The sequence below is a fragment of the Choloepus didactylus genome, chromosome 13, assembly GCF_015220235.1.
Source record: "Choloepus didactylus isolate mChoDid1 chromosome 13, mChoDid1.pri, whole genome shotgun sequence".
In the NCBI taxonomy this organism is placed as follows: Eukaryota; Metazoa; Chordata; class Mammalia; order Pilosa; family Megalonychidae; genus Choloepus; species Choloepus didactylus.
In genome coordinates this window covers 84,570,216-84,594,180 of record NC_051319.1, presented here as the reverse complement: position 1 = coordinate 84,594,180, position 23,965 = coordinate 84,570,216, and the positions used below count along the sequence as shown (strand labels likewise).

The following is a 23,965-nucleotide window of genomic DNA, read 5'->3' as shown; positions in this document are numbered from 1 at the left end:
TGCCACTGAAAGGAGTTTGCTTGTTATGGTAAGTAGTACTATCTGTTAAGAGAATTATGAACTCTTATTACATTCCTCTAAGTATTAAAATGTAGTGGATACATTGCTTCTATGAAAAGTTCTCTCACCTATGCCTTCTTTAACTATGTATGCAAATATTAATTTCTGCTGTTCTGGTCCTCTTTTGTTACTAAGAAAAATTTGATAAGGAATAGTGATTAAGTAAGGCTTTATTTCAGCTCTATTATTCTAATTATCTCAGAAAATCCTTTAGCTACCACACTGTCGGCTTAAAAATAGTGTGCTTTGCCAATATAATGCAGTTTAGTCTGTTTACATAACTACATCAGATCTATAACTCAGGCAAACTAATAATGAGAAATAATGTAGACTGTTAATCCAAAGGAAACTTTAAACTGTACTGCAGTGACAGCAATTCTATTCTAAAAGAGGTTTGTTTGTTTTTAATCTTGATAGTATAGTTTCTATCACTCAATCTTCTATAAAAATTATTTTATCCTTTGACTTTTCTAACTTTTCTGGCATTTTTTATAGATACTAATGTTTATTAATTCTAAGGTACTGAAGAGTGAATAACTATAAATAATGCAAATTGAATAATGCCAAAAAAGCTTGGCTTTAAAATGGATTTTGAACTTACATTCAGATGTAGGTATATCTAATATTCTGGCAACTGACCTCAAACAAAACTGAATATACACCTTGAATAGAAAGTTGTTTTTCCGGTTTTACCTTCTCACTTATTTCTGAATCATCATTACAATCAACCACACACAGGAAATAAACTATTAAACTTGCTATTTCCCCTCCTGCCTCAGAGTCTTTGTACATGCTGTTCCCTCTTCCCTTAATGCTTCTTCCCCATGTCTCCACTTGTTTAACTCTTTTCATCCTTCACATTTCAGTTTTTCTCAAGGAAGACCTCCCTGAACTTCCTATGAATCACTCTCCCTGACACCAACTTTTAGCTTCATGAACCTCTCATTCATAAGTTGTAAGCATTTTTTAGTTTGTGTAACTATTTGGCTAACATGTCTCCTCCACTAAACTATAAGCTCCATGAGAGTAGCAACTGTGTCCATTTCTGTTTACCATTGTACCCATAATGCCTATAACAATGAAGTGTTTAAATACTGTTTATCAAGCAGGAGCCTAGGCATAACTGACCTCTCAAATATTCCCTCTCATAACACTTAAGGCTTGGTGTTTTAGTTTTCTATTAGGTAAATAAAGAAAAGAAAAACTAAAAAAGAAATTAACAGTAGCTAAACTTGAGAGCAAAACATTGATTATCTGCACTTGATAATCAGTTATTACTAGAACATGGGTGGGAACCACTAATGACATTTTTTCTTTTCTTTCTTTTTTTGTTTATCTCCTAGAAGTGATACCAATATAACAAGATCCCATGAATAACGGCAAAGACTTAAAAGATTTTGAAAACCATGCTTTAGAATAAGCTTTTAAAGTAATTTAACTCTGTATATTTACAATATAACCATAGGTGTTAAAAGATATCAGAAAGTACAGTCCCAAGATCCTCACTTCATGTCAGTTAAAAATTCAACGTCCTAAGAAAATTCCTAAAATGAAAGATGTGAAAAAGCTACCTGCTTTATTTTCCTCCCTAAAAATATACATGCCATTCCTTTGGTTTTGAATATAATTGTCTAAGAAAATTGCTAGAAAATGTTGCAATTTTATAATGTATTTATAATATTTTATGTCCTAAAATTGATATCCCATGCCAGATGACATCTGCCCCAAAATTACTGACCATTAGATTATTCTTTTAAAATAGTAATCAAATTTGTATATGCTATTTACTTATGAATCTTGAGTTTATTAGTACAGTCAATATTGTTCAAGATCAGTAAAATTTTGTTTTAAACTATACCTGATTTTTTGCCTTCATAAACTCAGGAAATTAATTTCCAAGGCTATAAATCTAGATATTGTGTAGCTTAACATTTCTTCTTTTTCTGTTCGTGGGAACAGCTAGAATAAAATAGAGATTATTTTTTCTTTGAACATCTGGTAAGACTCACCTATATTCATCTATACCTCTTACCTTTAATGGAAGGAAGATTTCAAACTATTAATTCAATTTTAATAAGGTTGTTATTCTATTCAGGTTTCTCATTCTTGAGTCAATTTTGAAAAATACATATTTATAGAAAAAATCAGTATTCATTTCATCTTAGTATTCAAATTTATTGTTCTTGGTTTACCTTATGAATTTTAAAGATCTCTACTGTATCTAATAGTGATAACTCCCTTAAAGTTTCTATCACTTATCTATGCCTTTCCCCCTTTAAAAAAAAAAAATTAGTCTGGCTAGTTTTAATCCACCTTAGTGGTTTATAAAAATTGGCTTTTAGTTTTGTTTTTCATCTCCCTTTTTTCTTTTTTATCCCTATTTTTTGTTTTCTATTTTATTAAATTTTGCTTTTACCTTCATTTCATTCCTTCTTTTAACTGTTCTTTTATCAGCTTCATTTACTTTTTTCTTTTTTACTATATATGTGTAAAGTTTTAACTTTCCCTCTATAGATCACCTTAGCTGTATCTTCCTCTCAAGGTCTGATAGGCTGTTTTTGTGGTAGTTCAATGTCTATTTTGTAATTTTTACTGTGATTGCCTCTTTACACCCATGAATTATATACAAGTATTTTTCCTCGATTTCCAAGTGTATGGGATTTAAAAAGAAGGTATTACTGATTTGTAATTTTAAGGAAATAAAAATCTAAAAATGTAGTCAATATGATAAGGAGTTTTGGGGATTTTTAAAGGACTTTTTTGTGGCCTAAAATATGGACAAGTTTTACAAATGCTCTATTTATCCTAGAAAAGAATATATAGCATATTTACTGGAAACAGAATGCTAGCTCTCTATCAATAAGAAAAACTCAATTTCTTCTCTCCTTAACAAGTATTTTGTCTGTTTGATCTATCAGTTTCATAGAGAAGTGTGTGAAAAAGATTTTCCCACTGTAACTGTGAATCTGACCATTTTCCTGTGATTTTGTAATTTTCTATTTTATTTCATGTGTAGTAGTTTCATGAGTATATGATTGTTATATCAGTTGGAAGAGTATCTCTAAAGTGCTTTTGCTTAAAATTCCATTGTGTTTGATATTAATAATAGCTTAAATACTTTTTTTCCCATCATTCTGTCAAACTTTCTGTTATTTTGCTTTAGGTTTGTCTCCTGTAAACAGCTTTTGCTTGATTTTATTTTTAAATATAATGCAAAAGTCTCTGCCATTTAACAATTGAGTTCAACAGGTTTATATTTGTTCTGATTACTGAAATTCTTTTCTAAAAAAAAACTTTATTCAGTACCCTTATCTTCTTCCTGAGCAAAACAAGGACTCTAGCATGATTTTTTAACCATCTAGCACATTATCCTGAATTTCATGCTATTATTGTCTAGAATTCTAGTACTACTTTGATTTTAAACATAAATTTAGGTTTTAAACTCAAAAATTATATTTATAACATGTTTTACCAATTTCTTTGCTTACCGTAGCTTCTTGCATCCCACGCCTTCCTCCAGGGTTCATAGTTCTTCTTATTGATGTACATATCATTTTAGCAGTTCTTTCAGCAAGGGTCTGATGGTGGTAAACTCTTTTATACTTTGTAAATCTGAAATATGCTTATTTTTCCCTCTCTGGAATGGTAATTGAGTATATAATTTCTATATTGTGTTACTTTTCCTTGCTATTTTGAGGTTATTACTCCATTTTCTTCTGTCATTTATTATTGTGGATGAAAATCTGTCAAGTATCTGATTCTTATCTCTGGTAGTTTTTAAGTTATTTTTATCCTTAAAATTCTACAGTTTCATTAAGAATAAATGTTATTTCTTCTGCTTAATAATTGATATGATATTTCATTCAAGCACTCATGTCTGGCTCCAATCTAGAAAATTCTCAGTCATTATCTCTTCAGTCATCGCCTCTCCCTCCATTTCTATCTTCTCCTTCAGGAACTTCTAACAGATGTATGGTGAAGCTTCTCAATATATCCTTTTTCTCAACTTCTCTGCCATATTTTCCATCTCTTTCTCTTTGTCCTATATTATTTCTTGTTTATCATCCGGTTCACACCAATTCTTTATTTGATGATGTCCAATAAACTGTTTATCCTATACATGGAGTTTTTACTTTCACAACTTTTTTCTCCAAATTTTAAACTTTATTTCACATCCACCTGTTCTCAATTCATAATTATCAACTTTTGTTTCATCATTTCCCACTGTTTTATGGCTATCATCATAGTTTAAAATAGGCATATTTAAAATCCTCAAGATTAAAATGTTTTATTTCAATTTGCTTGATAATATATTCTCCTGTCTTGTTGCGTTTTGTGTTCATTTGCTTTCTTCTCAACTATCCCTTGACATAGATTTGTTCTTAAAGTTTATAAACTGTTTTGAGAAAGACTGTGTTTGGAAGTTTCCCCACACCACTTTCCCTCAAAAATTTATCACTTCTTATGAGACGGTTTGGAAGTTGTCTCAATCTGGCCCTTAAAGTCCATTTCAGAAGCAGATCTTATGTTGGCTTAAGCTTCTTGCCCATGGAGATATTTTAGTTCTGCTCCCTGAATCAAAGAATGGTGTTGGCCAAGTTCTTAGTTACACCATGTCTCTGCCTCTTCCCTCCACCAAGAACAATTAGCTAATTTCTAACTGTAACCCTGTGCAGTTGCTTGGAGCTTTTTTTAATCTTGGTTTACAGGTGAGGCAATAAGAGTCCAGTTCCTTTTTCATTCAAGAAGACTAGACAGAATAGCCTGCTACATGTGAGATGCATTCAGTCCCTATTCCCCTAAAAAGTTGAAATTCCAGCTTCCACTGCCCACTTCTTTAGCCTTCATTTTCTTTGAGCTTGTATCTTCAGCTGTGGATCTGTGCTCTATTTCTAGTCCACAGAGATTTTTTTAATCTAGTTTAGTTTGTTTTCTCCCATATTTTATTTTGCATTTCTATGTACTTGAAATGAAACAGAGAGCAGAGAGGTTTCCAAATATACTAACACTGACTTTACCTGCTTGACTGGAAGTCATTGTACTTATATTTAAACAACGTTGAGATAGCTGAAAAGGACTCATTCAACAAACAAACACCTAGAAAGAGAGAACTTGGCCTTTTAAAAAATACATATTAGGTGTTTTGTGTATTTAAGATTGTTTAAATCAAGAAAAATATTGACAAAAGTTTTTCAGCCTTGAGTAGTAAAATTTAAAATATGTATATATGTCATACCTTAAAAAATTAACATTAAAAAAAAAGGTCATATTTAAAGTTTATTATGGCAAGCTAATCACTAATGGTTGAAGTAAATTGATAAGTGGATAGTTAAGAGTTCTAAGCCCCCTAAAAACGTTTTCACAAAGAATACACCACAAAATTCTGGTTCTGATAAACAAACATTATGAGAAAAGGTACAATTTTTTTCTATTTGGTTTTAGATAAATTTTAATTTTAAATAAAATTTATTCCTTTAAAATAAGTTCTTTCCTTTAACAGAAAAGTCACAAGACACCCAAGGCATATATTTTAGGAACATAACTCTATTACAGAGGTACTGTTTCTTGGAGTTTGAAGAGGGCATTCCGCAGGGGGAATGACAAGAATCACAGGGACGGGGAAAGAGACGTTTATACTATATATGTATCAGAGGATTCTGATACACTCTCCTTGGGGGCTATGTTTTTAAAAACCCCATTGTATATTAATTACTACTTTAGTGATCTGTTGTTATTGATTTGAATCACAACCCTCAGGAGGATCAAGACGGGAAAAAGATGAAGAAGCACTATCCCAGGGCTTGTGTTTAGGACAATTTCCAAAAAAACATAAGTAATAAGAGAAAAACCAAGTATATGCAGTTTAGATGAAGGAAGGACAATCTATTATAAAGCAAAGATGGAAAAAGAACAGAACTTGACCATGACGCAGAATAATCTGTACAGACTCTAGTACTGTCTCAATGTGTAGAATATGGACAACTTGTTACCACAATCTCCTAGGATATCAATTAAAATGCAGACTTCTTACTTCAGATCTATGAATCTGAACCTCTAAAAGTAGCACCTGAAAACATCTTTTTTATAAGCATCCCAAAAGGTAGATAGAGATTATAGTCACAGTCCTTTTAAGACAAATCTGGGGAGAAAGAAGTACTTTATCTGAAATAACACTGAGCTTTATGTTCTAAATAGGAGACTCCAATATTACACAAACTAAATAAAAGTTCATACTTTCACATAATATTCTGAGAAATAAAAATTCATTTACTTCGGTCAAATGAATGTCACAACTTCTCATTTAAAAAGCCAATAATGAAGATACCGAACAAGTATCATGATTAAGAATGGCTTGGTCCTGAGAAATTTATTTTAGATGGTTGAAGTTATTTGTGATCTGATCACAATTTATTCCTAATTTTAAAATCAAGCACTGCTCCTAAGTCTAAACAAATCTCTCTGGATTACATGGATATTAAATTTGATTCACTTTAAAAACCAACAGGCACAAATTCCATACATTTTTTAAAAGAAAAGAAATGTTTGCCTATGAATAACTAATCGCTTTTCTTAAAAATCAATTTTAAAACAACATAATAGGAGACAATTTTAAGAAGAAAATATTTAACTTTCAGTTTATAGAAATTAGGGCTTGAACAAACTAGTAAATATTTCACTATATTAATTTTTGTTTACATTTGTCTGAGAATTATATAAAAATAATCCAATATGTTAACTAAATCTGAGTTTCAGGTTTTTGATCAACAAAGTTGAATGCAAAGAACTGTATAAAAGACTTCCCAATTGGGGTATTTTAACTCTCCCAATAAGGGACAACACAAAAGAGCTATCTGAATAAGAAAATCAACTTTTGCCTAAGAAATTCTTTAGGAATACCACATAGAAATAACACTAAAGGAAGCAAATACTAGTAATGCAGATCTCTTTTTATTAGACTTTTTTTTTTTTTTTTTTTTTCATTTGAAGAGGATTTCTTTTGTCACCCAGCAAGGTCCTGGAACTTCTTGGCTGGAATTCAGATATCCAGAGTTCTGGTTACCTACAACATCTATTCTTTATGTAGTAGCTTACAAGCATCAAAGGCTACCCTCACCTGATGCTTGGCCGGATCTATGCCCTCCAAAATAGTCTTCATGTCCTCCTGCTTGTCCTGTGAAAGGAAAAAGAAGAACTCACGGATCTTATTCCAAAAATGAAAATCACATTTGGCCATGAAGACCTTGTGACAGGTACTTCAGATGCTGGGCTTTGTTAACTCAGGATCTTAAACTAAAAGATGCTCATCTGTGGAGACCATATCTCATGAGCAGAGTATGAATTTTTTCATGGGTATGACAACGTGATTTTCTACCAACAGAACTTCAATATAAACCTTAATATATGCAGAAATAATTCTGTCTCCGAATACAACTAAAGCCACAGAAACAGAACATCTTTTAATATTTGACCAAGGAAAATACTGAAATCAAAAGATTTGGGAATATTAGAAATTGGAGAAAAAGTAAGGAAAATACTGTAAAATGATTAGATACTTATACAGCTTTTTCCTCCATTGTAAATGTACTTAGTTCTCACATTTTTTCAACTAAAACAGGAAGCTTCAAAGAAAATGAGATGGAATATCTGTATTTTCTCTAAATCTAGACTCCTAATAGAGAGGAGTTACTTGAAGGTGAGAGGGATAAGATTGAGGGAATACCAAAGTAAGTTTTGCAGTCATTGACTGTAATAAAATAAGTCTCCAAATAAAAGAAATGTGGCCTGGAGAGAATTCATTTTAAATTACTCCAAACTTCTACCTGAGCAATGTGCTTAACTTTCATAAGGGGATACATGCTCCTATTATCGAGAACAAGGCTGATAAAAAAGTATTCTCAGACAACTACCTGATTTAAGACTCACTTCTCCCTCTCCACATTACTTTCAACACATAGCAAGCCCCATATAATTATGAATAATAAGCACAAAGCATCCAACATGGAACCTATTAAGAAGTTCTAGAAAAACAGAAACAGAATAAAATTTTAGACAAATATTACCTTATACTTTCAAATAAGTTAAAGAGAACAAGGAACCTGTAAATACAAAGCTGAAGGAAAATGAGATTTAAAAATGAGTTGAAAGAGCAAGCACAACTAAATAATAATGAAACCATGAAACCACATTAGAAGAACAAATAAACAGTAAAAACAGTGTCCTGAAGAAACAGTTTAAGAAAGAAATAATGCAGAGGAAAAGGACAAAGAAATGAAAAGATTTAGACATAAAGTACCACAAATAAGGGAGATCCAGCATATAGATAATAAGTATCCCCCCAAAAGACAACAAAATCGAAAAAGAAATGTTCAAAGATATAATAGAAGGAAATCTTAAAAAACAAAAACCAAAACAAAACCCTAAAGTCTACAGATAGAAAGCAAGGAAAACTGATATCAGATAATCAACATCAAGATACATCCTGGTGAAATCACAGATGTTTAAGTAGAAAGAAAGACTCATGATAATCTGGGCAGGAAAAGCAAGTCACTTACATGTGGTAGGTAATATTCTAGTAGAGTCTGGCAATATTCAATACCAGAAAATAATAGAATAGAGGGTTTAGAATTTTGAGGAGGAAAAAACCCAAATGAATTTACTAATATCATATACAGTTAGATACATTTATAAATACAACATACAGTTTTCTCAGAAGGAGAATAAACTCATATCAAAATACAAGTACCAGCCAATCAAAAGTTGAATTGAATCAAGTTAAAGAACTTAAGAACTAAGAAGGTATACAATGTGAAAGACTAGTAAGATAAACACTGAATCCACTTAAATATACATTTAAAATTAAGAAACTGTGATAAAACAGGTCCTAAAACAATGTAATGTTATAAAATCATGACAATGTAAAAATAATATCTCATGAAAATCCACTGTGGTGGAAAGTACATTGATCTTGACTTTTGGAATGAAGTCAACAGCTACTGAATACTTGATTTTAAAAAACAGATTTGTTCTTTTTTATTAAGAAATTGTCAAAATATTTCAAAATTTGCATTTGTAAAAGGTATCTGAACACTCTTCCAGAAAGTAACTCTATAGCAGCATTTCCTATAGTTCATCACAGCTTTGGAGGCAATTAATTAGTAGCTCACAGGGCTGCTTGGATCACAGTGAAAAGATTTTTTAAAATAAAGCAAACAAAGGCACTATGACCAGAGGTTAGAAAATTAAGCTATCCATGTCCCCACAAACAAAAGAGGAAGAAAGGGGGAGGGTCACTGGTTCCCCAGAGGAAACTTTTATACTTTATGAATTTTGATCCATGTAAACAGTATTGCCTATTTAAAAATAAGAAAAATATGTCTTACAATTAATTATAAACTTTTGTTATTTTTAACAAAACCTTAACCACGAGAATGAGAAAAATAACTGATGTTCAAATGACCAATCATAACTCAATATGATGTTCCAGAGGGAGCACAGTAATTCTTATGCACATACTGGGAGTTTATATATCTGGCCCAACCTGTCTGGTGGTGGACTGAGGGACTCGCTGTCCCAGAACTTGCCGTGTGTAGAAGGCAGCTCACAGAGCTCTCCTACAGCAGCTGAGGGAGAGCAGTCAAGTGGTTGCCTGGAGCAATAAAGTGTAGTGCCTTGGACCAGGAGGAAACTGATTCCCAGGGAAGAGGAATATTCGTATCTGTGTAAATGGGAGAATTCCTAGGGCTAAATGCACATGCCCAAGACAAGATGCATATGCAGAAAGGACCAGAGAGGACCCTATGCTTTGGCCTGGAGCTGTTCTATAAACTCACTGTATGGATAAGCTCTGATGGAGAGCCCACAACACTAGCTGAATAGAAGCTTAAGGAAAAGATGTCTCAGTGCCTAAATTCCAGAGATAACACCTTAAAATATCAAAGTGCCCAGGTTGCAACAAAAGATTACAAAACACTTAAGAACACAGAAACAATGGCCAATGCGAGGGAGAAGGATAGAGCATTAGAAACCACCAATAAGGAAGGAACATACCAGACAAAAACTTTTAAAAAATGGTCCTACATATGCTCAAAGAACTAAAGGAAACATGGACAAAGAACTAAAGGAAATCAGAAAAAGAACAGATGAACAAAAAAGAGAATATCAATAGAGAAATAGAGATTATGAAAAGGAACCAAACAGAGCTGAAGACCACAGTAACAGAAATTAAAAATTCCCTAAGGCGGTTCAATAGTAGATTGGAGCTGGCAGAAGAATCAGTGCATCTGAAGATAAGACAATTGAAATCATCCAGTCTGAGGAACAGAAAGAAGAAAGAATGAAGAAAATTGAACAGAGCCTGAGGAACCTGTGGAATATCATCAAGCATACCAACATACTCATTGTGGGAATTCCAGAAGGAATGGAAAAAGAGAAAGGGACAGAGACAATATTTAAAGGAATAATGGCTGAAAATGTCCCAAATTTAATGAAGACATGAATATACACATCTAAATGCTCAGGGACCTCCAAAGAGGATAAACCCAAATAGACACACACTATACCATATTATAATCAAACTGTCAAATGCTACAGATAAAGATGGAATTCTTAAAGCCGCAAGAGAGAAGCAATGTGTCACATGCAAGGGATCCTCAATAAGATTAAATGCAGATTTCTCATCTGTAACCATGGAGGCAAGAAGGCAGTGTGAAACATATTTAAAGGACTGACAAAAAATTGCCAACTGAGAATTCTACATCTAGCAAAACTGTCTTTCAATTATTACTCAATATGGCAAAGAACCCATAATTAGCAACACTTGTTCCTACCTTACTTCTTCAGGTTAGTTCTATAAATTTTCTCCGATTCACTTCATCTAAAATAGAATTAGCATAAAGCAAACCAAATTCTATTCATGGCTTTGGGTATCTTTCCTTCTTCCAGCTCTATCTCCAAAATGGCAAATCCCTTAAAGTAAAATGGCATTCTGAATTCCTTGTTTCTCACTGAATGATGCTTATGCATATTTGAAAGCCAAAACTGAAAAAAACAATCCTAAAGAAAGGAAATTTTGAAAAGTTTGAAGGCATATAAGACAAGACTAATAGGTTGTACAAGTTTATTCTACTACTTGCAATACATTTTACAGGAAAAGATGAATAAACTTATAACTGAATAATAACAAAGGTGACTGGAAAGACTATATTCTTGACTAAATTTAGTATTCCACAAGAGAAGAGGGAAAATGTTTATTTAAAACAGAAAAACCCATGTCAAGGAGAATCTTTCTACTTTCTTGACAGTATTCAAGTAGAATAAAAAGAAAAAGGACTTAGGGTGGAAGTGATCATGATTTAGCATTACAGTGCTACATTATTCTTTATTGGGGTAGTACCAGTAAATCAACTGTATATTTTAGAGATTGATAATTTTTATCTACTAAAATAACCTGAAAAAAATATTTATAATAAGCTAAATCTCTGAATTAGGTATAAATAACTCCACTATTAATACATCTGGGGTAATTTACAATACATCTAGTAATCCAAAGATTTTTAAGAGATAAAATAATCCCATATAACACATATAACCATTATCAATAATGATGATCTATATCTTAATTCATTTTCTTTAAGGATCTCTTAGCACTTTACATGTTCTTGAGCTAACAAATCACTCAAGATCTTCCAGTCTATCTAATTTCTACAGACAGGGAGTTGTTAACTTGTTCTTTAGAAGTCATAAAATAAGATTTCTTTAGCCAGGTCATTAAAAATCATCTGTTCAATTAAAGATTATGTCATTTTCAAAAGGAAGAAGAAGAAAAGAAGACTAGAGAATTTAAGTTACTTGCACAAAGATACTCAGCAGAGCCAGAGTAAGAACCCAAGTCTAATATTTCCTGCATAGTAAAAAGCTGTTTCTACTATACCATATTGCCTTTTTTCCAAATCCTAAATTACTAACTTTTACATGACCTTTGTAAAATAGCACAGGAGATAATACTAACTTTCATTTTACAGATGAGAATACTGAGGCAAGTGTTTGCTTATAGATCAATGATTTGATGCCTACGATGAAAATTTAGGTGCCTTGTCTAATAATCAGTGGTATCAGTTCTTCCTAAGCAATGAGGTGAAGCCTTTGTCACTCTTTAGACTTCCATTCAGATACAGGCTTATAGGATGTCTTCCACAACCATTTCTTCCCTTTAGTAGATCTATTTTTGAATAGCAAAGCATGTCTATAAAAATGCTAAACTGTATCACAAAACCTCTTCATAGCAACATAACTAGAATCTTCTCTAATATCTATTCTAGTCAGTTTATTATGGGAAATATTCCTTGTGTTCAGAACCTTCTGACTAGAAATGAAAGACTAAGGAGCTAGGGACAAGGAAGGAATACTTATTTAACTAATTTATATATTACTGTTTCTCCCATTCCAAGTTTAGCTTTGTTGGCAAATGCATTTGAATAAAATTCTACAGATCACAAATGTATCAAAGTTTTAATGCTGAAACATGGCTTAATGAAAAGAGAAAGATGTGATTCTACCATCTTTACAAATGGTTTGAAAAGCACAAAAACTTAATCAAAACAAGTCTGTGATATTAGCCAATGCAATGCTGCCAACCAAATATAAGTGACTGTCACCTGAAATCTGAACTGTCCCTACTATCACTGAGGCCTTTGAAAGCTCTGACCCTGAGTGCAACTGTCTTTCATAGTCAAGGATCATGATAAAATGGTTGGACATGGAAGCCAAGAGAACATGGGCATGAAAGTAGGTCAAAATTAAAAGTAAGCAAGAGAAAGAAAGAAGCAGAGCAGTGTGTTCTGCAACCCAAATTACACTGTTAAGCAGTTAACTATGCAAATTAATTGCCTTGAACCTGACAAATAATAATAAAAGGGGCCTAGAGGACTCTGGTAAAAGAAGTCAAGCTGTAAGTGCTTTAGCCAAAGTAAGCTATAGAAATACAGAACAGATAAGAAATATTCAAACTCTGGCTTCTGGTCTAAAGACCAGTAACTGCAGAAAATGGCCTAGAGTAATAATACTGAACACCACTGTAGTTGGTTCATAGACTTCAGTTTTTTTTCAAGTTGGTTAACTTCAGTTTTTAATTGGTGTTCATTGGTTATTTCTAGTTAAGTAGTTCAGTAACACATTCGCAAGGATACCAATAATATGAAATACCCTCTTTGGAAAAATATGATTTTCTACAGGATATTGTAAAAATAAATTTCTTTTAGATTATAAGTACTACAGAAATGCTGATATATTTTATTACTAACTTTCTTACAATGGCCTTATAATATGATACCTGTAATTACACCAAAAACTAAAAAAAACTTGAGCTCAAAAAACAAAGATGCTATGTAGAGAAAAACATAAAGGGATAATCTTTATTTCAAATACATAGTGATTTTCCCTTACAGGGATAACAAGAGATGCAAATAACAGGAAGATACACATTTGGTCACTGTTCAAGGCTCTCTGCTTATAGAGTACGTTCCATCCTTAAGGAGCTGTTGAAGCAATTCTCATGTTAAAGAAAGAGAATATTTTAAAAACCATGGATTAAAAAAAAATTATTTTATTAAATTTTTAATTTTCAAAAAGAACATTTAAAGTGGTTTATTTACACATCAACGAGCCAAAATACAATCCATATTCTCTGAATGGATGAATATTCAGTGCGCTTCTCACCAGAAATATCTATAATTTTAAAAAAATTGTAAGGTTTAAATTTCAAATAACTAAGTTTCAAAAATGCAATTAGAATATGTACTTATTTTGAGGATCTACCTGAAAATACTCAAGTATGCCATTAGTTCTGGCTATAGACTATTTTTAAAGCAATAAATGAGAAAATTTCCAGATTTCTTTGAAAACTAAGCTCTAATTTATGCCTCTACACATTTAGAATGAAAAACCCCAAAACTTCTCATTTCATCTCAGGAAACAATTCAAGAAAACCAAATGGCTGCCTTAAAATTTTCTTTAAACCATAATTAATACCCTAACAGATTCTGGTACAGACTATTTTTAAAAATGGGAAAGAGTTTTTAATTTGCTTTACAAAGAAAAACATACTATCAAAATCTTGAAAATGATACAAAAATTAAGCTCTAAAATCCAACAAAGCATAGAGGGTGGTCCAGATTATATTCCAAAGGCTGACTTGGACATCCTTACTTAGAAATGAGGGTAAAAATAGTTGCCCAAAAATGAAGGTTCTTAGTCCAGCCTACACAAACCTATTTCACTTCAAGAACTAGCAAACTTAAACATCAAGAAGGAAGCCTATGGGATCTAGGAATACATGTAATGGAGTAGAGATTCTTCCATCTCCAAACCACTAGAGGAAATTAATATAAGCCTAAAAAAGATAAAAGGAGGTGACAGCAAAGAAGGGAGGATAAGTAAGGAGCTACTGCCTTGTTATGTCTATCTAGCAAGAATTATCAGTCACCTTTTCTCAGGATTAAAGGATTGATCTGCCTGCATTACTCATTGCTGGACTAGCATTTCCTGTTTTTGAATATGATGGACTTTTTCTTTCCCCTGGCCTACAGAAAAGCCTAAATTTGTAAAATTTATTTATAGGTTTTAAATATCAAACCTACTATTTTGATATTTAAAATTACTATACTTTCCCTTATTTTCCATGATTTCTACAAAGTACAAGTACTGCCTTTTATAATCAGGAAAAGAACTAATATTAAAACAGAGACCTCTCCACAGACAGCCAAAGAATGGGAAAAGGAATGTATTTTAAAAGGTTAAAATCACTATATGAAATAATTTAAAATAAGAAAAAAAGCTATGTACATGAAGTTATTAAATCTAACAGTATTCATAACAGTGAAAAATGAAAAGCAACTCAAAAGTTCAATAAGTGAAAAATTATGGTGTATCAACTTGCTGGAATATTATGCAAAAGTTAAAAATATAGCAAAATGGAAAAGATGATAGAATGCAGTGAAAAAATAGAAAACTGTATTATACTATGATTACAATTGCATGTAAATATGAATGCAAAAAGAAACTGCAAAATAAATGATTATGATAGATTACCTTTGTACTTAAGAATTAAGATATGCATTTATCTGGGCCCTTTTTGACCTTGTATTTTGAATGTAAATAAACATGGTAAATTAAAACAGTTCTTATCTCTTCATTTAAAACAATTCTTTAAGGAACTCTGATCACAAATACTCAATTAACCTAACTCCAGGTGTTCAGGTGCTAGAAGACTATAAAAATGAAACATTTCAAAATATTTCCTAAAAGAGTTTTAACTCAGTCAAAATCAGTAAGGTTTTGCTGTACATTAGAGCACATTTAACAGACATTTCCTTTTTCCTATTTAATGATCTCAGAAGAACTCTCAACAAACAGGTTAAGGGAGTGAATTTGCTGTAGAAAAATAGAAGAAAGAAGAGAGAATCCAGATAATAATTAGGAGGATAAGAGTATTAAACTTGTTTATGGTATCTAAGCATTTATGTTCTACCCTATTTCTTTATTTCAAGTGGTAAAATCCTTCAATTCTTAATTTTTACAGATGATCCAAAGCAACTCTACAAAAGGAAAAAGGTAAAGAAAGAGGGAAGAAGATTATCTACTTAACATAGCTCTCTGTCATTATTCTAAAACAAAAAAGTACACCTCTAAGAAAGTTTAAGGGATGGGGCAGATCCTGATTGATAAGGATGAATAATAGTGTTATCATTACGACAGTATTAGTAGAAGTGATAATATTAGTAGAAATTTTAGTATATGTGATAATAAATAGTATAATCACACTATATATTTATTTTAGTCAATGATTACCTTCCAACAAATGTTCTCAGGTACCTATTTGGGAATGTTTGCTATTGCAAATAATTTAAAAGGCAGTTCTTACACAGTTTTTTCTAAATATTGAAAACTAATAAAGTTGATTGCAACATTCATTGCTGTGTATGTCTCATATAGATATTGAAGAAATATATAAGGAAATTCTGAGAGAAACCCTAGAAAGCAGTTTAAAGTAGCTTCATAAAATAAAAATTAGTTAAAGCACATATTTCAGCAAGAAGCACAAACCTTTAAGTAGGATATTACTTATAATTTCTCATAATATTCTGGATTTTTACCCAAATGAATCTGCCATCTAATTTGGAAAGAAAAAACAAAACTAAACTAAAAAGGACAGAAAAATACTAGAATGCTGAAATAATGTTGTTAGGAGGATGATTAACAATAACAGCTTTGTTTTTAAATATCTAACTAACCAGAAAAAGACTTACGTCTAAATTGCAAGGGCTTGAGAAACGAAAGCATTCAAAGTGATTTGACAGATTATTCTCATCTGTGAACACATCGGTGAATTTGGGTATGTCTAAATAAGGTCAATTTTTAAAATGCAGGAATGTCAAATGGGTGGGGTGAGAGGAAGAAACCAAACTAAAGATTTTACTCAGGAAAAGAAACAGTACCCTCTTTAAAGACTAGGTATTTTCAAATACATTTAATACACACAAAAAGTACAAGTAGCCCAACTTTAAATGTTATAAATAAATGACTACTGGGTATTAGTATTCACACAAAAATATTTGAAATAAAAAATCTCTTACTAAATCGGCCCCTGCTTGAAGTAAAACATCTGCAACATCCGTATGTCCATTTTCACAAGCGTAGGTTAGGGCTGTATCTCCTGTTGCTGTTGTAGCATGAACGTTAGCACCTTGCAAACAAACAAAAATCACACCTTTACTTTGTGAACTGTAAAGTTATATTAGCTAGTCCATTTTTGCAATCTGGTGAAACTGATGAACTTAAAATATGAAAATATGAAAACATTTTAAGTATCTTAACTTTCCTTTAAATATGCTTTATAAAAATACTTTCAGCCACACAGAAAGGAATTATAGCAAATGATTTTAAAACACAGTAATTTGCTTGTACAACCCTAGAATAAGATATACCTAAGGAATAAGAGAGCTGAAAAAAAAAAGAACCAAAAAACATTAACTAGTTTTCAGAAATCATATTGAGGGTACTAATGGTAGATATATATTTTTTTAAAGGAGGTATCTACCAATAGCCACCAGCTCTTCTGGTTCTTTTTTTTTTTTCTAAGCAGTTTTATTGAGATATAGTCACATACCATTCAATCCATCCAAAGTGTACAATCAATAGCTTTTAGCATAATCACAGAGTTGTACATTCACCACCACGATCAATTTTAGAACATTTTCATTATTCCAAAAGATAAGCCCTATACAGTTCTATGGATATTACAGTATAATCCAATTCAGGAATTATTTGGTAAGAACTGAAATTTTTGGCATGGGTGAGAGAAAATAGAGACATAAAACTGTTGAAGTTAAGTCAAAACCATGTGGCTTTACATGACTCCCAGAAATGTAAATCTCCCTGGCAACATGGAACATGACTCCCAGGGATGAGACTGGACCTGGCATCATGGGATTGAGAAAAGCTTCTTGACCAAAAGGGGGAAGTGAAATGAAACAAAATAAAGTTTCAGTGGCTGAGAGACTTCAAATGGAGTTGAGAGGTCACTCTGGAGGGTATTCTTATGTACTATATAGATATCCCTTTTTAGTCTTTAGTGTATTGGAATAGTTAGAAGGAAATACCTAAAACTGTCAAACTGCACCCCAGTAACCCTGATTCTTGAAGACTGTATAACTATGTAGCTTACACAGTGTGACTTTATGATTCTGAAAACCTTGTGGCTCACACTCCCATTATTCAATGTATGGACAGATGAGTATAAAAATGGGGACAAAAATTAAGTGAAAAATAGGGTGGGATGGGGGGATGAAATGTTTTGGGTGTTCTTCTATACTTTTGTTTTTATTCTTATTTTTATCTTTTTTTGGAGCAATGAAAATGTTTAGAAATTGATTGTGGTGATGAATGCACAACTATATGATGGTACTGTGAACAACTGATTGTACACTGTGGATGACTATGGTATACGAAAATACTGCAATAAGAAAGAGGACAAAAAAAAACACGTGTGGTTCTGAACTGGAAATACTGACATGAACTCATGATATGTATTTTGTCTCTAATAAAAATACATATTTCCTAACTTTGACCAACTAAAAAGGCCTGTAAAGGATGATAGATCCAAGAGAAATAACATCTTCAGCTTCGATTAGTGATCTCTAAATACCATTTCCAACTAAATGGAATTAGGGCTTCTTGGAGAAATGGCTGATTCCAAGATTGAGGCAGGAACTATACAAGATGGGCCTGGAACATCATGCTACATCAGAAAGCAAGCAATCAGAGACTGAACAGTGAGGTCATATCCAAATTATTTAGGAGCTTTCTTACGAAAGATGGTTAAATTGTCCCATCTTTAGATAATTTTTGCATTAAAAGAATGACGGCTGTGATGGAATAAAAGCCATTATATATACTAAAATCCAAAAGTTTAAAATTATGTTCACTCAAATACAAAAACATGTCACTGGTTACCTTTGAAGGATGTTAGGGGACAATCTCGTTATTTTGGAAAGTGATAAAGGGGGAAATCAATGTATGTCTATAAAAGGCTATATGGAATAACAAAATCTCATTATCTGAACATAACTGGAATCTTTTCTCTCCTTCTCTATCCTGCCATTTGTATAGCTCTGTATACCTAGGATAACCAAAGAGTTGATGTGGGGAAGTTTCTATTTATACACATATTCTAGTTAATAATCAAAGAAGAAATAACAGAATTCAGAATATCACCACTTCGCAACCCCTAATGAATTAATGGACCTAAACAATGATCATCAATGGCTAACTATATCACAAGAAGAGATAAAATGAAACATTTATTACCTCCTGAAGAAAGCCCACAAATACCATTCAGGAAGTAGTCTTGTCAAAAAAATGAGGGACAGAAGGACAAGTTTAATGAAATTATGGAAATGCAATCAGTAAAATCTATACTCCAGAACGCCTAAAGGATAAACGTTCCATTTTTTCAACCAAAAATTGAAAAGAAAAAGAAAGACAGAAAGGGAGCCTGTAGATTAAAAGATTCAAGAGACGTATCAATAAATAGTAATGTATGACTCTTATTTGAATTCTGATACAAACAAGTCATTACACACACACACACACACACACACACACACTTATAAGACTATCAAGTAAATATGAAAACTGCTTGTATAGATGATGATACTAAGGAATTATTAAAAATTAAGTAGGAAAATGGTATTGTGATTATTGTTTTAAAAGTACAAACTGAAATATTTAGATAATTTTATAAAAATAAAATTATTTTTAAAGTTTATTCTCAAATTAAAAATAATTTTTAAATTAAAAATGTTAAATTATTTTAAATAAAAATAATTTTATAAAAATAAATGAAGGATGGGGATGGGATATAGATGAAATAAGATTGGCCATGAATTAAAATTTTTAAAGCTGGGCCATGGGTTCTTTGGTTTCATTATATTCTTTTCTGTATATCTTTGAAAAAATGCCATAACAAAAAGATCAAATTAAAAAAAAATCATATAGGCAACACTATATTAAAAGACCTACTGATTTTCCATTAGTGCTACACCATAAGAACTTCATGTAAATAAACCACACTCAAATCTGTAAAGAAAAAAAAATTTTTTTTTTAGGTAGCAATCATATAAAAAATGATTCTCAAATCTCTGTGATAGTTCTGGGAACTACACATGTCAAATCTGCAAAAGGCGCTAGATACGAGAATCAGTAGTGATACCGCAGAAAAAAACAATGTCAAGAATTGTGGTGAATTGAATTGTGTATTCCAGTTGGACATATTCTTGATTTTCATGCACATTCTGGTGGGTGTGGATACATTGTATATAAGATCTCTTCAAGATTTTATTCAGTTAAGTTGTGACCAACAGAATCAGGATGGGCTTTAAATCTGGATTACTGGAGTTCTTTATAAGCAGAGTGAAAGCAGAAGGAGAGAGGTCATGGGGATCATCCAGAAGTTGGAAGTCAACAGAACTCAGAAAAGAGAAGATGCCACCCTGTGACAGACCAACCAAAGACCAAAGATACCTAGGTGCCAGGCCCAGAATGCCACAGTCTTCTGAGAGAAAGCATTGCCTTGCTGATGCCTCGATTTTGGACTTCTCCTAGCCTCAAAACCACATGCCAGTTAATTCCCATTGTTTAAACCTACTGACTGCATGGTATTTTTTAGCAGCTTGGAAAACAAAATAAGAGGAGTTCAAGGTTTAAATATTGGCTATATCACTTATTAGCTTAGTTACCCCAGGGAAGTGATGTAACACCATTGTGCAACAGTTTCCATACCTATAAGAATGTGTTTAATACTTCTTACTACAGAGGAACTTGTGGCAATTAATAGAGATAACCTACAAACTAAGTGGAATGTCTAGTATTCAATAATTTCTTAATAAACATTTATTCAATCTTTTGAAAACCTCTTACAACAGCATGAGTTTAAGCTTAAGAGAAGCATGTAGGAAGAATGTAAAAACGTAACCACTGACATAGAAAGACTACTGAATGGGAAATGGACAGTTACTGAATGGAGGAACAATAACTGATACATTAATTACAGTGATTAATAGCACTGTATCAGGAAAGAGGTCAGATTTATGGCTGGTTTGTGCATTAGTTCAATATCTGAACAATCATCCAAATCCTTAACAAGGTGGTTTAGGAAATGATTTCAACAATAACTCAAAGGAAAAACTGCTGGTATGTATTTAAATGTTAACAGTGACAGTCCAAAATGGATGAATAAAAATTAGTGAAATATTCTATTTTCCTTTACATAATATCTTTATATCTTAAGTTTTAAATAATATATTGGTGCTGGCTAAAAAGAAATATTTTACATTATTTCTAAAGAACATATAATGTGTATATCTACCCAGATCCATTTTTTTCTGGTATATCCTAACTTTGCTCTAAAAAACTACAAATATTCTATGTAAAAATACATTTACGGTATTTATGCTATTAGCCAAGAGTGTAATAGTTGGTTTGCTATTGCTACTTCATGAAGTACAAATTATTTTAAAACTAAGTACTTCTGCCAAGGAAAATAAAATTCCCACTTTTTTTTTTTTTTAAAAAGACTTACTAAATGTCAAGAAATGAAGAAGCTTACAAGTACGAAATTACAACCTCTATAATGTTACCCCCATCTCCTTGTTAGCAGAGACTAGGAGAAACTAACTTCTCCCTTAAAAAGCCACAAACCATTCAATGGATAGAGAAAGTCAACGAGAAGCCTTATGGTTGCTAAGCAAACAATAATAACAATAAGAACCCTTTTTAAAAATGACATTTTTAGAGATTTAGGAGCCTAAGAAGAGCAGTTAAACTGTGGAACTGTCTTTCAACTTCTGTAGAAATGGAAAAGTTAAGGTCAATTGTTAAAGTTAATACAGCAGTATGAAAGTCTTTTTCTACAAAAGCATTTTTAAAGCCACATACCAGCAGCCAGCAAATATTTAACCAACTCTAGGTGTCCCTCTTGAGCAGCTTCCATCAGAGGCGTGGAGCAGCCAAGTTCTATATCAGCTCCTGCCTTAATCAGGAAGTCAGCAACTTCAGAAAATCCCCCACAGCAAGCCAAGGTAAGAGCAGTTTCTTGGGTTTCTTCTGTCTGGGCATTTATATTGGCTCCTAGGGAAAGCATAAAATAGATGAAACTAGTTGCCAAAGATTTACAAGAAACATATTAGTGTTCTAAACTGTGACAATCATCTTTATCTTCTCTACTTCTTTGGTTCCTTACAGGGTGTTGCTAATTTATTTTACCACCAATGCAAAATAATATTTCAGTTGTAGTAAACTTCATTGGCACTGACACAAAACAGTCAAAAGAAATTGATAATACATTTTTTTAAGAAGTAAGACTGCTTTACCTTGTGCTAAGAGTAGTGCTACCATTTCTTCATGTCCTTCCCGAGCAGCTTCCATCAAGGGAGTATATCCTTCATCATTAACTTCTTCAAGATTTGCCCCCCTTTCAATAAGTAGAGCTGCCAATTCAACGTGTCCTCCACAGGCAGCCAGCGTTAATGGAGACTCAAATGAATCTGCAGGCATATTTACTTGAGCACCACTATCCAAAAGCAAACGTGCTACCTCTACATGTCCATCCTGCAGATTTTCAGAAAGAAGTAAAGCAAGAAAGAGGGTTTTTTATTTGTTTTTGTTTTGAAATTTTTTTTTTAAGTTGCAGAATAGAAGCGAGAGATTATGAAAAGACAGAAAGGAGGAAAGAAAGGGGGAAAGAGGATTCAGTTTAGATGCATATATATTATCATGTCCATGTGAGCATTTTGAGATCTACCTTACCAAGTATCTATGAAAATTATTTTACCTTACATGTGAGCAAGCCCCAAATTTTCCAATAGAATCAGACTTGGTGACATACAGTTACATTCCAAATACTCTTGAATGTCCACATTTTTTGAAGTTAAAAAAATCGTTAAATCCATAGTCAACAGTACCTCAAAGTAATTATTATTTATACTACTGCCAGGTCAAATATAGTCATACACTTAAATTTGGTGCCATGTTTAAGTGCAGAAACTGTATTAGACCTATCTTAGAAACAAAGGCTTGGCAAAAACAAAAACAACAACAACAAAAAAAACCACAACAAATTCTGTGAAGTCATTACCACTTGGGATTATGTTACCAAGGCAAACCCCTGTGGATTGATACTACCTTATATTTTTCTTCATCATAAGAGTTTGTTGCAAGGAGGCAAAGAATTTTACAAAGATGTAAAAATCAAGATCTTATTCATATATAAATAATCTTACCATGGGCCCATCTGCATAAATAAGTAAGGCAATTAACAACAAAACATTCTCATGGAAGGCATCCATTCTATCCCTCTATCACCATAAATACCCATCTTTTAGTCTGAAATTCTTAAGTTCCAAATTTTGTAGGCCTTAACTCTTGCTGTGGCACATAAAGTCAGATGCTTGTTGCTCTATATGTCAAAAATGGCCAAAATGTTGTTAATGAAAAATAAAGAAATTCTTTAGCACAAAAATTAAATTTTATAGATTGGGCAATTCTCACTTTTGAAAAATCTTAATTAAATATCAGATTTCAGCACTATCAAGAGTTTATACTTAACTAAATGACTAGACCAACTTTAATCATTTTGACCTCATAGCAAAAGCAATTGACTTTGCATTAAAATTTAAGTTTCACTAACACTTCAGATATATGTAAAATAAAATATATTTTAACCAAATTACCATACTGAGTTATTTGGTGTTTTAATACATTTCTAATTGAAAAGAAAATAAGGAATTATAAGTATCTACATATCAAGGAATTGCTACTGTGCCTGGCCCCTCCAGGCTCCCAATAAACTGTTCTACTTGAATTCATTTTTAAAGATTCTTTATAGATTCTGCTACTGTCTTGAGTACCTACATTGAGAGAGGAATTGTGCTAGGCACTTTTTGATATTAATGAACAATATTATTTTGCCATAGGAAAAAGAATGACTCATTTTTAAAGATCTAATATTGGTATATATATTTTTTTAATTGTAAAACTCTGATTTCGGCAGAGGAGTAGCTGTGTATTAGACTTATTTTCCTACCAAGAACAAATATAAAAGCTGGAAAAAAATATAAAGCAACTATTTAGAGGTAATGGACAGCAACCAACCTAAAGTTAAGATCACCAGAAGAAAGGAACAATGAGATGAATCCTATATTCAATCTTGCCTTCTTCCCCCAGGCGTAATACAAACCATGGGCCAGGGAAATAAAGCTAAACAGAGAATGGCCATCTCACTGGGCAAAGGAAACAAAGACCAGAATATAGGGCAGCCAAGATAGTTAGGACTTGGGAAGTGGGAACAAAGTAC

At 32.2% G+C, this 23,965-nt stretch overlaps 1 protein-coding gene across 13 annotated transcripts in view; it reads right to left on the bottom strand.

The window, feature by feature from the left end:
* LOC119507882 (ankyrin repeat and KH domain-containing protein 1) overlaps positions 1 to 23,965 on the bottom strand; it is a 178,688-nt gene that overhangs the window by 69,932 nt on the left and 84,791 nt on the right. For 7 of the 13 annotated variants that reach the window (XM_037801129.1, XM_037801128.1, XM_037801131.1 and 4 more), the window contains exons 8-11: positions 21,984 to 22,221; positions 21,550 to 21,741; positions 16,689 to 16,798; positions 7,175 to 7,231 (exon numbers count right to left, since the gene is read on the bottom strand). In XM_037801129.1, the coding sequence (XP_037657057.1) occupies positions 7,175 to 7,231; positions 16,689 to 16,798; positions 21,550 to 21,741; positions 21,984 to 22,221 (597 nt within the window). Of the gene's footprint in view, positions 1 to 7,017; positions 7,232 to 16,688; positions 16,799 to 21,549; positions 21,742 to 21,983; positions 22,222 to 23,965 lie in introns of those variants that run through there. The other 6 variants (XM_037801133.1, XM_037801134.1, XM_037801139.1 and 3 more) reach the window with 2 other exon arrangements.